The sequence below is a fragment of the Astatotilapia calliptera genome, chromosome 20 (genome assembly GCF_964374335.1).
Source record: "Astatotilapia calliptera chromosome 20, fAstCal68.1, whole genome shotgun sequence".
Lineage (NCBI taxonomy): Eukaryota > Metazoa > Chordata > Actinopteri > Cichliformes > Cichlidae > Astatotilapia > Astatotilapia calliptera.
In genome coordinates, this window is record NC_137441.1 from 24,753,462 (window position 1) to 24,769,922 (window position 16,461).

The following is a 16,461-nucleotide window of genomic DNA, read 5'->3' on the forward strand; positions in this document are numbered from 1 at the left end:
CATAAGCAAAGCATTCTTCATTGCATCAGCGTGTATGTGTGTGTGCGTGTGGATCACTCTTCATTGCACAAGCGTGTGCATGTGTATGTGTGTGCATCACTTCTCAGTGAATCAGCATTCCCGTGTGTGTGTGTGTGTGTGTGTGTATGTGTGTGTGTATATGTGTGTGTGTGTCATTTCTCACTCACTCAACGAGTGCACGTGTTCATGTGTGTATTTCACTTCATTCTGAATCTGTGTGTTTGGAGACGTGTGTGTGTGTGTGTGTGTGTGTGTGTTCATCACTTTCCTGTTCTGGTGTTCTGGGTAAACCACGGCCTGAAGCATGCCCTGGGGTCCTGCCCCCCTCCTTTTCAGTTTGTTTGCGACCATTGCTGCTGCTGCTGCTCAAAATTCAGTCCGTCCTGGTTCTGACCCCAATTGGGGCAGTCCTTTCTCCAGTGTCGATGTTCACCGCAGGTGAAACCTGCATCTTCTTCTGTGTTTTTGTCCATTCTGAGGTGCCTTCTGTCCTCAGTTACTCCTCTTGTCTCGGTCACGCCCTTTTTCGCCACCCGATCATCCGTGTTGGTCCATCACTGTCCTGCACAGTGTGAATGCAAAGTTATCAAGGTCAGCATTCTTTCGCTCGGCCTTACTTTTCATTCGGGCTTGGCGGGCGTCTCGTCACAGCTCTGTCAGCTGACGCAGTCTGGGAATTTTCCCCCGTGTAGTGAAACGGGCCTTAGGTTTAGTGCTCTCCGTCTCGGCTGCATGAGATCACATTCCTGCAGGTCTGTTGACATTCTCAGGTCGTTGTTGTGGGTCCAGCTGTTGCAGCATTTGGTCAGTGTCACGTATGGGGGAGAGCAGGAGTCCAGTCAGCCTCGGCTTTCAGGGCCGGCAAAGCAGCCTGTAATTAAATATATATAGAAAAAACAAAAACAAAACAAAACAAAAACAAACAAAAACAAACGAACAGGAAAATGATGTTGTGTTGGCTGTGTTATTCAGAGGGGAGACAATGGGGCCAGGCCCTGTGTCAGCCTTCTTTCCCCCTTTTTTTTGTTTTTTGTCTCCCGATATAATCAACTCCTAACCCACCAAGTTGACAGGACAACATGCACCTGTTAAAATTCTTAAGATCATGTTTAAAAGCCCAAAAAAGGAACTTTCTTTCATTCAGTAATCACTTTTATTAATCAATCAACAGAAAACATGTCACAATTTGAATCTTTTAACCACTAAATTTGTTGTGTCTTGCCTGGTTGGTTAGACCAGTGTTCCTTTTTTTTTTTTTTTTTTTTTAGTTAAATTGTTGTCCTGCAACCCAGAGGGTTTCTTTGTCAGTAATGTATAGACTTCATCATTTAAGTATGTTAATTTTTCTTTAACCTTGCTGGAAAATCTTCACGTGTTCATGAGTGTAAGCTGTTTCTTCATTGCGTGTATGTGCATTTGTATAAAAGCAGGTTAATTTTATCTTTTCTCAAACTAGGCGTTACCTTAAAAGGAGCCTTTCTCTCAGATTTCTCTGCTTGTGTGTTTTTGTTTCACCTTTTTGTTGTGATGCTCCGGACGCCTTCCCAACCTCCACAAGTCCGTTGGCCCCAATTTTATGTGTTAAAACTTCTCTTAATTTCTCCTCTAATTCTCTCCTCGCTGCTGTCTTTTTCACAGCTGCTGATTCGTGCTGGGTGTGGTTCCCATTACCTATAATTTTGCTTCGACCGCTGTGCTTGTGGGGGCAGTTGGTCCAGGTCCGCAGCTTCCTGTATTAACACACTAAGAGATTTATTTAATTTCATTTTCATCACATGTTAAACAGATAAGCAGGCAACCCGCCTACCTTGACAGCGTAAACTGTACGTCAGTCTCCCAACACATTCCTCTCTGTACTCCTCCATAATTCTCCACTGCACCTCTTACTATCTCTCCTTTTTATTTTTATTACACCACAGAGTAATACACCCAATTATGCCCGTCTATCTCTATGTGGCTCCAAATTCCCTCTTTATTTTAATTTCACACTCGTCAGGGGACAGGCACACAACAATTTCAACCACTGAAACGAGGAATTCAACCTTTTTATATTTCTTTACTAATCTAGACTCAACCTTTGTTCGCAAAATGTGTCTTGTTCTAGTCCGGAATAAATGTGAACCCGTGATTACACGGCCGTTCCAGTGTTATTTCCGTAGCTATGCGGGGGCCCTCACCTCCCCAAGTCACCACCTCGGCACCCGGACGCCGCCGGTCCTGGCCGCGCGTCCACGAACAGGAGGGTCGCCACTCCTAGGGCAAAATTATTTCCACAGGTACACTAGGCATCAACCTTTGATCCTAAAATGTGTCTTTGCTCTAATGTCCTCCTAATCAAACACATCAACCGTCACTGTCACTGTGTTCACACTTCACACACAGAAACACACTCAGCGCGCGCCTCACACATAGCCAGAGCGCGCCTTACACACACAGCGCGTTACACCATCAGTGAGACACACAGAGCGTTCCTCATCAGTGGAAGATTACACAGAAACTTCTGAGCTCAACTGTTAGATCTTCTTAAAGCACACTGCACCATAGACCAAAATACCCCTTTCTCTGCGCTTATGACCGCCACAACGGGGCAAAGTCGCATCATAAAAGTGATGCTTGCATCCCCGAAGTTATACCTGACATCATAAACCAGGTTTTGCTCTATGTACTTAAAATTTTACTTTGTATTATGACCGCAGCCCTTAAAACTCGACTGACGCCACAAACCACCGTCAAAACCTCTATCCAATGTACTAAAACTAGCACCAACCACTACTGCACTTCACGGCCGCACCACCGGAACACGCCGTATCATAAACCAAACCTACGGACGTGTTTCGCTCTCGCGTTGCCAGCGTTCAACTGCACCGTGAAGCCAGCATCTGCTTTTCCTTAAATCAACTTCTATTTCATTTCTGCACATTTATCTAATGAACTAATATGTGAATATGTTCTGTTAACTCAAAAGTATAATGAGAACTAAACTACATACAGCTCACACACTCTATATTAAAGGGTATAATGTGATCTACAGCAGTATTCTAATTCAACTACTTTGATTACATATATAAGGTAACATATAATAACAGAATAATCTAATATTGAACATGGTGGTATAGAAAAGTCTTAGACATGCTCTTGGCAGACAGGGGAGGTGTGTGTTCAGTGTTTGCTATTATTTGCTCCACTTTTGTTCTGAAACACACAACTTCAGGAGACATTGATGGAGTACCGTTGAGGACCTGGAAAGTGAGGACAAGAATCAAGGAAGTTAGCATGATTATCCACTTGAATGCGTTGAATCTTTCTGACCAGTTGATCACCAAAAGGCAGATCACACGAAGCCCTGTTTAACAGCTCGTTTGGAAGTACTGTTAGTTTTTCAAAGAGCAGCAGGATTGTGGGGTCGCAAATTTTAAAGGCTTTGCAGAATTTCTATAGGCTGGAAAGATGTTGATTCAGGCTTTTGGAACACAATTGAAACCAAAACACAAAATCTACAGGAGATGAGTGAAGTGTGATGCCAACAGTTTTATTGAACATACAAGATTAACAAAGATTTAGAAGAAAGAAAAGCCCACTAGGGTGTTCGCCATAAGTACATGCAGGCCAAACACCAATCAAGATAAATAAAGATGAAGACTCCCGGGACTCTTCTGAGGTCCTTTTACAAAACAACAGCTGGGTATCAACAGGTGTTCACATAACAGTAGTGCAAGCTATGTTAAAAATATGAATAATAAATGACCTAAGTATATGGGTCACAAACAATACGAGAACTTGAATCAACCGCCTAACATTGTCATTCCCTAAAATATTCCCTTTCCATCTACAAAGCACTTCCCATTAATGTCAATCTAGTGTATAAATTCATTAAAAACAAAAACAAAATCCCAACAGGAGTTCTGGCAGTGTGCAAGTTAGCGAACAGTGTACAGTTAGTAAACTGTCTCATGCTTTAAACACCTTCAAACTGTGAACTTCAGAGAAAAAACTGATTTCAATAAAGGCTACCGCATGTACACGGGTAGTTTTTTTAAACTGATATTTCCAAGTGTGATTCTGAGAAATAGTTCTTTTATGTCAAGACCCAAAAATATCTCAAGCACTGTTGAGGCCATGCCAAAGAAAATGAAGAAACTTCAGTAAAGACAAAGCCCATAAACAATAAAAAATGATGTCAGAAAATGTGATAAAGGTGCAAACATTTCATGTTGCGAGACAAACACTTTTTCTTGTCCATGTGTGAAAAAAGAAACTGAGCTTCTGAAAACCTTTTCAAAATGAAGTTTTTTTTTCCGAATGCTCATTTTTAAATGATCCAAACACTGTTTATGTGATCTGCCATCACCATTTTCTAAGAATGAAACTTAGCATGTAGGATGGTTTCCGAAATGCATTTTCAACTGTACTAAAGTAATACAGAATGTGGCTTCTCACCTGTGTGAATTCGCATGTGCATATTCAAGTGACTCTTCCTAGTAAATCTTTTCCCACAGGTGCTACAGCAATGTGGCTTCTCACCTGTGTGAATTCGCATGTGTATATTCAAGTGACTCTTCCTAGTAAATCTTTTCCCACAGGTGCTACAGCAATGTGGCTTCTCGCCTGTGTGAATTCGCATGTGCATATTCAAATTAGATTTTACATGAAATCTTTTCCCACAACTACTACAGCAATGTGGCTTCTCGCCTGTGTGAATTCGCATGTGCATATTCAAATGACCCTTCACAGTAAATCTTTTCCCACAACTACTACAGCAATGTGGCTTCTCGCCTGTGTGAATTCGCATGTGTGTTTTCAAATTTGATTTTACATGAAATCTTTTCCCACAACTACTACAGCAATGTGGCTTATCACCTGTGTGAATTTGCATGTGTCTCTTCAAGTGACTCTTCCTAGTAAATCTTTTCCCACAGGTGCTACAGCAATGTGGCTTATCACCTGTGTGAATTTGCATGTGCATATTCAAGTGACTCTTCCTAGTAAATCTTTTCCCACAACTACTACAGCAATGTGGCTTCTCGCCTGTGTGAATTCGCATGTGTTTAGTTAAGTCTGACTTCCAAATAAATCTTTTCCCACAGGTTCTACATAACTTAGCTGTCTTGGAATTTTGAACTGACAAGCCTGATACGATTTGCTCCGACTTATTTCTGTGTGAGTTACCATCCTTGCTTTCATCCTCATCTGTGTCAGAAGAGTTGTGAGAAAGGCACTGGTCACAGCATGGTTCTGATTCACTGTGGTCACTTTTTTCACGAGATGGAAAATTTGCAGTCTCCTGCATTAGTACAAGCGGTTTTTCCTCTTCAGTGGTACTGAGTTCCTCCTGTTCCCCTTTAATCTGTGAAGGATCCTCCTGGCCTAAACTGGAGTTCTTCTCCTGGTTACAGACCTGCTGATTTGTGAGCCCCTCCACATCCTTACAGTCATGTTGTGGAAAATCTGAAGGGACAGATCAAAAAGCATACATTTTTTGCCTTAACCATTAGCAAATCTCCACATGGTAAGCATGTTGCTTAGATATACCAATGAAAATCATGTTGTGGGGAGAAACAGTTTTGCTGACTCAGTGAAAACCATTTTGGCTGCTCATTTACAAACTCTACAAATAATATAAACAGACCATCTACGATGAGAAAATAAAGACGATATATAATCAAACAAAACAAAGTCGTATCCCTGAAAATTTTTAATCAAAGTGCACAAAACATTTAAAAGTTTATTTAAAATTAGTTAAAAACTTTACAGGACACTCACTGCAGTATTTTTTTGTTTATTTTTTAGATTAACCATTCATTACCTGAAAGTTGGGGAGAATGGCAGGTAGAACCTTCACCTTTCAGGTCCCTCTTCTGTGAAAACAGCTGCCAATTTGGATTCGGAAGACAGATACCCTCTCTACTTTTAAGATTAGGCTTAGGTCAGTACTGTTGGGGCAGTTAGCATTCTCTTAAAGTCTCTTTGTATGTTTTCCTGTCTGGTGGCCTCTTGTTGGTTTACATTATGGTTAACACTAGAAATACTGACTTTTTTCTTGGTGCAAGTCCCTACCACTAGATTTACTAACCCCGTGCAAATTTGCGTAAATTCCCTGAACCTAACACCTACTAGCACCCCCAATATATATATATTAGGGGTGCAACGATACACAAAATTCACGGTTCGGTTCGGTTCGATACTTTGGTGTCACGGTTCGATATTTTTTCGATACAAAAAAAATGTTCATGCCTTTTTAATTTGTCATTTATTAAAATTATAAATATATATTTTAACTCAAAAGTACAGTTTTTAAATTTAACCCTAACCCTTGTGCGCGTTTTTTATTTTGACAGCGAATGCGCACCTGTGGACCACTTATGTGCAGCCCTGGTTATATAGCTCGTCATATTGCAGCCACAGAAATTATTTTGTCCATGAAACCATAAAGCTGCACTTTCTTTTTGCCTTATAGTCTGATTTGTCATAACTTCTCCGTTTTGTGGTAAGCTTTTATTTGGCTGTCACTTCTTCACCCTGACCTGTCTTATTTGGCTCAGCAGAACTGAAATGCTTTTACACGCGCACTCACATAAGCTCAGCGATTCTCTGCGCGATCAACCTCTCACATGTTTAAGCTGCGGGAGATTTCACTTGTCATGTTTGCATAGTAAGCTAACGATTAATAAGACGATGTCAGAGGAATTGGTGAGGAATCACTCATCTTTGGAAAAGAGAGTTTATTACAGAGAAATGGCTCTTTCCAAAATAAAAGCTATACTATCCGCTTCTTCTGGGCTATATTCTCAGCAGCATAAGGAGAATCATGTGCTAACAGCTGTCTAAATGACTCGGCTAAAGTTAGTAGCATGCTTGTTGTTTTTGTCTTTGCACTAGGATGATGTCGGTGTAAATGTGCAGTCATATTCGTTGTGTTCCCACTAGTGCTTTCAGGTTAATCTCGTTCAAATGACCTTAACGCCACAACACGGCAAATCTCCGTTAACGAGCTACCGCCGATCGCTCCGTGCATGGGGCTAGACGGCCAACACGTTAACGAGCTAACTGCGCTAACACACTAGTTCACACCCATGTAATTGAGCATTGCGTGGCACATCCAACATACTGTTTTACTTTAGTCCATGACTCGCTTACCTTCAGGGTCATACGTCACATGAAAACCAAAATAATTCCAAACGCCAGATCTGAATGAGGGTCAATTTGCCTGTTGCAAGGAGAGCTTAACTTCTGTCTCGCTAGCTTGCCCTGTGCTCTTCCTTCTGACTATGCTGTCTGTGTGGAGCGCTCAGTGGATCTGCGCTCGACAGTGCAGCCTAGGCGGAGTAGTCGAACGCAGATCCACTGAGCGCTCAACACAGACAGCATAGTCAGAATGAAGAGCGCAGGGCAAGCTAGCAAGACAGAAGTTAAGCTCTCCTTGCAACATGAACCTCCCCCACCCTCATTCAGATCTGGCGTTTGGAATTATTTTGGTTTTCATGTGACGTATGACCCTGAAGGTAAGCAAGGCAAGGCAAGGCAAGGCAAGGCAAATTTATTTGTATAGCACAATTCAACAACAAGGTGATTCAAAGTGCTTTACAGAGACATTAGAAACAAAAACAAATAAAAAGCATGATTTAAAATTGATTAAAACAAGCAAACAAACAAACTAACTAAACACACACATTTCACACCTGTTCGCGCAATCTGAACCCTTATCGTAAGGGGAGCTACCAGTCCTTCTGTGGACGAGCTACTTTCTATTTTAAATTCCCTGAATTTAAAGTACTCTCTAGACCCAGTCTAGACCCAGTTGGGGAGCTACCCAGAGCTCTAATCCCACACCTGTTCGCGCGATCTGAACCCTTATCGTAAGGGGAGCTACCAGTCCTTATGTGGACGAGCTACTTTCTGTTTTAAATTCCCCGAATTTAAAATACTCTCTAGACCCAGTCTAGACCCAGCTGGGGAGCTACCCAGAGCTCTAATCCCACTTAACAAACAAACAAACAAACAAAACAGTATATAAAATCAAAACAGATAAAATCAGAACAGTAGATAAAATCAGTAGTTAATGTAAGTTTTGAAATTTAAGCTTAACTAATTAACAAACAAACAAAACAGTATATAAAATCAAGACAGATAAAATCAGAAATAGATAAGATCAGTAGTTAGTGTAAGTTTTGAAATTTAAGCTTAAAAGTGTGGATTTGGTGCTTTATTCAAATGCAGCTGAGAACAGGTGAGTCTTCAACCTGGATTTAAATAAACTGAGTGTTTCAGCTGATCTGAGGCTTTCTGGGAGTTTGTTCCAGATATAAGGAGCATAAAAGCTGAATGCAGCTTCTCCGTGTCTGGTTCTGACTCTGAGAACTGATAAAAGACCGGATCCAGATGACCTGAGGGATCTGGAAGGTTCATACTGGGTTAGGAGGTCACTGATGTATTTTGGTCCTAAACCATTCAGAGCTTTATAGGCCAGCATCAGAACTTTAAAGTCTATCCTCTGACGGACAGGCAGCCAGTGTAAAGACCTCAGAGCTGGACTGATGTGGTCCACTTTTTTGGTCTTAGTGAGGACTCGAGCAGCAGAGTTCTGAATGAGCTGTAGTTGTCTGACTGATTTTTTAGGTAGACCTGTAAAGATGCTGTTACAGTAATCAAGCCTACTAAAGATGAATGCATGGACTAGTTTTTCCAGGTCCTGTTGAGACATCAGATCTTTTATCCTTGAAATATTCTTGAGGTGATAGTAAGCTGATTTTGTTATTGTCTTAATGTGTTTTTCTAAGTTTAGGTCTGCATCCATCACTACACCCAAATTTCTCGCCTGGTCTGTGGTTTTTAGATGTATAGATTGAAGTTCTCTGGTGACCTGTAAAATTGCAAAGTGAAAGCAAAAAAACAAGCGCAAATTCAAACGGGATTTCAATATGTCACATATTGACAGTGGCTCACCGATGCCAATGACATAATTACCCAGCTACATTTCTGAAAGAATGCAAAAGCATTGACATATATTTTTCCTTCCTACAATAGCCCGACGGGCAGGGCAGAGATAGATTTTGGTAGCCCGACTGAAAAAATTGCTAGCCCCAGGATGTCGGGCTAGCGATTTTGCGAGCCCTGTATCTGATTGAGGAATCACTCATCTTTGGAAAAGAGAGTTTATTACAGAGAAATGTCTCTTTCCAAAATAAAAGCTATACTATCCGCTTCTTCTGGGCTATATTCTCAGCAGCATATTAAACATATCAGGTCCCCATAAGGAGAATCATGTGCTAACAGCTGTCTAAATGACTCGGCTATAGTTAGTAGCATGCTTGTTGTTTTTGTCTTTGCACTAGGATGATGTCGGCGTAAATGTGCAGTCATAGTCGTTGTGTTCCCACTAGTGCTTTCAGGTTAATCTCGTTGAAATGACCTTAACGCCACAACACGGCAAATCTCCGTTAACGAGCTACCACCGATCGCCCCGTGCATGGGGCTAGACGGCCAACACGTTAACGAGCTAACTGCGCTAACACACTAGTTCCCACCCATGTAATTGAGCATTGCATGGCACATCCAACATACTGTTTTACTTTAGTCCATGACTCGCTTAGTGGAGCTGTTCTCATCGAGACGACCCCTCCTAACTACAGTTTTATCAGTGAGGCCAGGGTGAGCAGGAGAGGAGGAGGGGTTGCTGTCTTATTTAATGAATCATTTCAATGTAAGCAGCTATCTCCTGGAAGTTTTCAGTCTTTTGAATATGTGGCTTTACAGCTGAAGGCCCCGTCCAAAGTTGTGTTTCTTAATGTTTACAGGCCTCCCAAATACTGCACAGACTTTTTTAATGACCTCAGTGAACTGCTGTCTGTGATCTGTGTTGATTTCGACTGTGTAATTATTGTTGGGGATTTTAACATCCATGTGGACAACCCTCAGGACAAAGGGACTAAAGACCTGAGTAACACTCTGGGCAACTTTGGGCTGACTCAGCATGTAACAGAGGCCACACATAATAGAGGACACACTCTTGACCTACTGATCTCCAAGAGCCTGAGCATTTCAAACATTACTGTGTCTGATGTGGGCTTATCTGATCATTACTGTGTTTTCTTTGAAAGTAAAATCTCAGCCCACACAAATACAGTGGGGCAAAAAAGTATTTAGTCAGCCACCAATCGTGCAAGTTCCCCCACCTAAAATGATGACAGAGGTCAGTAATTTGCACCAGAGGTACACTTCAACTGTGAGAGACAGAATGTGAAAAAAAAATCCATGAATCCACATGGTAGGATTTGTAAAGAATTTATTGGTAAATCAGGGTGGAAAATAAGTATTTGGTCAATAACAAAAATACAACTCAATACTTTGTAACATAACCTTTGTTGGCATTAACAGAGGTCAAACGTTTACTATAGGTCTCTACCAGGTTTGCACACACAGTAGCTGGTATTTTGGCCCATTCCTCCATGCAGATCTTCTCGAGAGCAGTGATGTTTTGGGGCTGTCGCCGAGCAACACGGACTTTCAACTTCCGCCACAGATTTTCTATGGGGTTGAGGTCTGGAGACTGGCTAGGCCACTCCAGGACTTTCAAATGCTTCTTACGGAGCCACTCCTTTGTTGCCCGGGCGGTGTGTTTTGGATCATTGTCATGTTGGAAGACCCAGCCTCGTTTCATCTTCAAAGTTCTCACTGATGGAAGGAGGTTTTGGCTCAAAATCTCACGATACATGGCCCCATTCATTCTGTCCTTAACACGGATCAGTCGTCCTGTCCCCTTGGCAGAAAAACAGCCCCATAGCATGATGTTTCCACCCCCATGCTTCACAGTAGGTATGGTGTTCTTGGGATGCAACTCAGTATTCTTCTTCCTCCAAACACGACGAGTTGAGTTTATACCAAAAAGTTCTACTTTGGTTTCATCTGACCACATGACATTCTCCCAATCCTCTGCTGTATCATCCATGTGCTCTCTGGCAAACTTCAGACGGGCCTGGACATGCACTGGCTTCAGCAGCGGAACACGTCTGGCACTGCGGGATTTGATTCCCTGCCGTTGTAGTGTGTTACTGATGGTGACCTTTGTTACTTTGGTCCCAGCTCTCTGCAGGTCATTCACCAGGTCCCCCCGTGTGGTTCTGGGATCTTTGCTCACCGTTCTCATGATCATTTTGACCCCACGGGATGAGATCTTGCGTGGAGCCCCAGATCGAGGGAGATTATCAGTGGTCTTGTATGTCTTCCATTTTCTGATGATTGCTCCCACAGTTGATTTTTTCACACCAAGCTGCTTGCCTATTGTAGATTCACTCTTCCCAGTCTGGTGCAAGTCTACAATACTTTTCCTGGTGTCCTTCGAAAGCTCTTTGGTCTTGGCCATGGCGGAGTTTGGAGTCTGACTGTTTGAGGCTGTGGACAGGTGTCTTTTATACAGATGATGAGTTCAAACAGGTGCCATTCATACAGGTAACGAGTGGGGGACGGAAAAGCTTCTTACAGAAGACGTTACAGGTCTGTGAGAGCCAGAGATTTTCCTTGTTTGAGGTGACCAAATACTTATTTTCCACCCTAATTTACGAAGAAATTCTTTACAAATCCTACCATGTGAATTCATGGATTTTTTTTTCACATTCTGTCTCTCACAGTTGAAGTGTACCTCTGGTGCAAATTACTGACCTCTGTCATCATTTTAAGTGGGGGAACTTGCACAGTCGGTGGCTGACTAAATACTTTTTTGCCCCACTGTATATTTCTACTTGGAGAAATTTAAGGGGCTTATCCCTCAAAACTTTAAATACAATAAAGTTGCAAAAAATAGTTTCCCACCACAGGAAATTTATTTTGAGTGTCTTCATAGTTTTATTTTGGAGATACAGCAATTTTTATATACTGCAGGAAAAACAAAAAACAATCCTATGATGCAAATTTGCAAAGAAAACAGCATGTGCATCATTTCACTGTGGGAAGTGTTACGAACAGCTGATAGGAACGGCAAAGCGTGTTTCTGGAATATTATGTTTTTGTTCCTGCAAGCGCTTTTTATGCAATTTTTGCAAAGCTATATGTGGAACGAAACCGTGACCGAGGACAAGCTGATGGCATCAGATGTAAGTACAACTCCTCCGGTTTCATATGCAAAATTATTGCGCTAGCTTACACGGTTCAGGTTCTACAGGGATTTAAAAATAGTTACGCAAAACGGAGCGTGCTGCTCTGACCGGCTTTAAAGGGTTAACAATGACTTTAAAAAAATAATATAAAATAGTGTGCAACACCACTGAAGTTTGTTTTTTTTTAAACTCTCTTTTCAACCAACGGCAGTCACTCTCCAAATAACTTCTGCTTAGCTTTCCGAGCTTCCCTCGGGTCCTCTTAATCAGCGGTCTCCAACCTTTTTTGCGCCACGGACCAGTTTATGCCCGACAATATTTTCACGGACCGGCCTTTAAGGTGTCGCGGATAAATTAGGGAGGGGCTAATAATCGGCTCAGTCATTTTTAATGATCGTTGAAAGCCCAGATCGTAATCGTGATTAAAATTCGATTAATTGAGCAGCCCTACGTACTATGGCAATGACAGACCTTAGCAGACTCTGTGGGTCCAGCACGAGTGAAGCACGAGCGATTTGCTACTGCACTGGGCATTCCAATGTCCTCCTCTACCCACACAGTGCCGTCTTTTGCCGTGTGGCTCAGACTGGGCTTCCCAGTACCACGGTGCCTCTTCCATGGAGGCATGTTGGGTTCTTGTTCCGTCTCCTTTTTAGATTCTTCTGAGGAGGTATCAGTGGCCTGCTGGACAAATGAAACCTCTCCTCCATCAGAGTCTGCTTCATCCATTTCCTGAAGCAAGGAAATGGATGCGCGCCTGTTGCGCGCAGATGTTCTTCCTGTGAGGCAGTGATACAGAGGCCATCCTGATGTGCCTTGTCAGAAATGCGAAGAAGAAATGATTCTCCAGCCTGGGCTGTCTGCTTTTATGCACAGCACTGTGCTGAAGTAATGCAATGCCACTCCCTCACATACACAGTCACAATGGAAGATCTGTGGTGAGAGTCAAGGAACTGCATTGCTGAATGCTGCAAACAGACTATGACACAGACAGACAGACTGTGTGGGAGAGTAACCTAAGACAAAAGGCAGAAAGATGAAGAGATGAACCAACCTGGAACTGAGGGACAGAATTAATTTTTTATGTTTTGCTATTTTTACATGAACAGGCAAAGGAGAGAACATGCAACGCTGGGGAGATCACACATGTCACTCATGTCATTGTATTAGCAACTTTTCATTCTGTTTTCACACAATTTTTTATAAATAAAACAGACTTGTGTTTCCATATATTGTGAATGTGTCTTACACATTTGCAGGTCAGTCAATGTGTGGGATATTTTGTATAGATACGGCAGGCATTTCTGAAGGTTGTAACACAGAGGTTTGGCCTGCCTTGGATCTGAGCTACTCTGAGTAAACGTGCCAGGCCTCAAAGATAATGGGTGGTTTGCACAACAAAAGCAGGAGAATTGAGCTGACGACCTTTGAAAATCTCAGTAGGGGTGAATAACACCTTGGGTTAGTAAATTTAGTGTAAAAAAAAGTAAGAAAAAATAAACAACATCATTTTAAAAAATGTTTGAAACTCAAGAGGTCAGAAATTTCACCAAGCTGTGTTACGGCTATTCTTCCCATCCCATGCAAGGACACCTGGATTGGCTGGAGGACTGTTTACTTAGCCTGATAGGCCGAAGGACACTGTCTCAGCTAAACTATGGACACGCAGACACACACACTTACACTGATAAGCACTCACTCATCCCCTCTCCCTTTCCAACGCCTTCGATGCTTGTGCCCTACCGGGGAAGATAGCAGTCAACTGGACCAGCACAGATGCTGCAGGACCGGATGCGCTGTCTACACCGGCTCTCTCTTACCCTTTACCCGCCCCTGTTGCTTGTCTTGTGTTTCTATGGTGTATTGATAGTCATGTGCTTTTGTGCTGAGGTATTTTTTCTGTTATCAAACTGTTCTCCCACTAGGAGCTCAGTCTGAGTGGAGTTTTTTTTCTCCTCCTCTTACCTCATGTAGTGTATTTTCGTTGTTTTTTCCTATCAGCCTACCTTTCTGACATGTTAGATTAGATTAGATTAGATAGAACTTTATTAATCCCTCGGGTGGGTTCCTCTGGGAAATTCGATTTCCAAAAAAGCACAGCACCGACAGAAGTTACAGAGTTACAGAATATTATATATATATATATATATATATATATATATATATATATACACACACACACACACACACACACACACACACACACACACATATATATAAATACAGAGACAATATAAATAAAATATACGAAGGGGATAAATAGAATAAATAGGAATAAAAATAAAAATACAAGTGAATTGCACATTTCAAGTATTGAGTCTATTGCACCGTTGACTATTTACAAAAGTATTGCACAAAAGGTATTGCACAGTGAGGTGAAGAGGCACTACAGCTTAGTTGTTCCCCCCTCCTTTGTCCTCCTGTTTCCCCTCCCTCTCCCCTCCAGGGAGGAGTTAAACAGTCTGATGGCGTGTGGGACAAAGGAGTTTTTAAGTCTGTTAGTTCTTGTCTTTGGGAGAAGCAACCTGTCACTGAACAGACTCTTCTGGTTGTTAATGGCCGTGTGCAGAGGATGCCCAGCATTGTCTATAATGTCCATGTCTGCCCAATGTGATGTTTGTGTAAAGTTGGTCAGAAGGTTCCTTTGTAAGTGCGCATGCGCCATTAGCGTGCTGCCTGCTGTAACCCTAATTTCCCTCGGGATGAATAAAGTATTCTGATTCTGATTCTGAAGCTGAGCATTTTTAAAATCAGGGTCACACCTATACTTCTCTATAGCTCGTAAACATGAAGCAAAGACAGCGCTTTGTATGTTGCAGACATTCATCAGCAGCTGCTTAAAACAAATCCTCCGTATCCAGTGGCCAGAGAGGATTACAAACTGTGGACAAGTACAAACCAGAAACCAATAGCAATACAGTTCTGAGAGAAAGTGGTGCTGGATTGGCCACACAATCAGGAAGTCCACCAATAACATCACTACACAGGCCTTGTGCTGGAATCCAAAGGGAAAGAAGAAGAAAGACCCAGAAACACATGGCACAAGGACACACCTATCATAGTGTTGTGTGGTTTGCTAAAAGCTTAGTTTCAAATCGATATATTTTATTTTTAAATTGATCGTTCAGTCCTCATGGGGATTGTTATGTTATCCACAAAAGGTTTAGTGGATGTACTCAGTCATAATGTACAGGGGCGGCTCCAGAATTTTTTCATATGGGTGGCCATATGGGGGCCACTGAAAACATTGAGATGGCACACCAAAAACATAATTTAAAGTTCTTTTTTTTGTTTTATTTTTTTATATGCTGTTGTCAAATATAGGTCACTTGAAAAATGTGGCCAAAAAAAGAAAGAAAAGTACATGCCTAGTTAATTTCCTGTTATTAAATTTGATATTCACTGTAAGTGTGCCTGCAGGTGCAGGGGCGCAGCACAGGCGAAGGAGTGACGACTGCAATTTGGAGGGACAAACAAAGTGACCATATGAATGACAAATATGAATATGGAGGAATAAATAACAAGCTGACGTTTCAACTCATTGTAGGGTGTCTTCCTCTCTCTTGTACTCAATTATTTTCAACATAAGACAGTCCTGACAGGGGCGACACTGGGAGGGCTAGACATTTTGGCTCTTAGAATATTACGTCAGTTTCCTTATTGCAGTCGGTCTTTAAATTCTTCATGTGCCTCTATAACGTATATTGGAGGTCTGATTAGGACCCAACATGAGTTAGATTTCTTAATACAAAACTGAATCTATCTATTAAAGTTTTGCATACCTATTCTGTGCAACTTTACTTCAGGGTTCCACATGATGCCCAGCTCCTGCCCGGTCCAGATGATGATGCCTTTGGTTTCCTGCTTCAGTGCAAGCTGCTCTCCTTCCTGATTGGTGGAGATTTCCTCCTGTTCCTCTTTAGTCTGTGGAGGATCTGTGTTCTGCTGGTCCAGACTGGAGTTCCTTTCCTGGCTACAGACCTGCGGGTCATCCAGATCCTCATTTTCCTTACAATCATGTTGCTGTGGGAGATCTTGATGGACAGAACACACAAGAAAAAAGTCACACTGTGAGCAGGTCTCTCAGATATGTGAGCGATATTTAAATATTCTCTCTCATGCAGCGAACAGAGAAGAATTCTGTTTACATGCAGAAAGTCATCATTTATGAGGCGTACAGCTCACTACTCCAACTTGGTCCTTGTGGCCAATAATCCACAGTTTTCATTGTCTCAACATTTTTCTACATTCTGCGTACAGTTCTGGGCTAACATGACTTAAATCTGAAACAGAAAACATGTCTCCAGTGAGGCAGTATCCCAGGCGGTAATGCACGCCATGTGTCTTTGTGACA

The 16,461-nt window shown here is 42.0% G+C and overlaps 1 protein-coding gene across 1 annotated transcript; it reads right to left on the reverse strand.

The window, feature by feature from the left end:
* Window positions 1–4,366: 4,366 nt before the first annotated feature.
* On the reverse strand, window positions 4,367–16,019 carry LOC145423142 (uncharacterized). Its single transcript, XM_080295334.1, has 2 exons — window positions 15,890–16,019; window positions 4,367–5,466 (listed from the first exon to the last, which is right to left on the reverse strand). Exons 1-2 carry the CDS (start codon window positions 15,921–15,923, stop codon window positions 4,430–4,432), a joined length of 1,071 nt encoding a protein of 356 aa, XP_080151460.1. The 5' UTR covers window positions 15,924–16,019; the 3' UTR covers window positions 4,367–4,429.
* Between the last annotated feature and the right edge of the window lie 442 nt (window positions 16,020–16,461).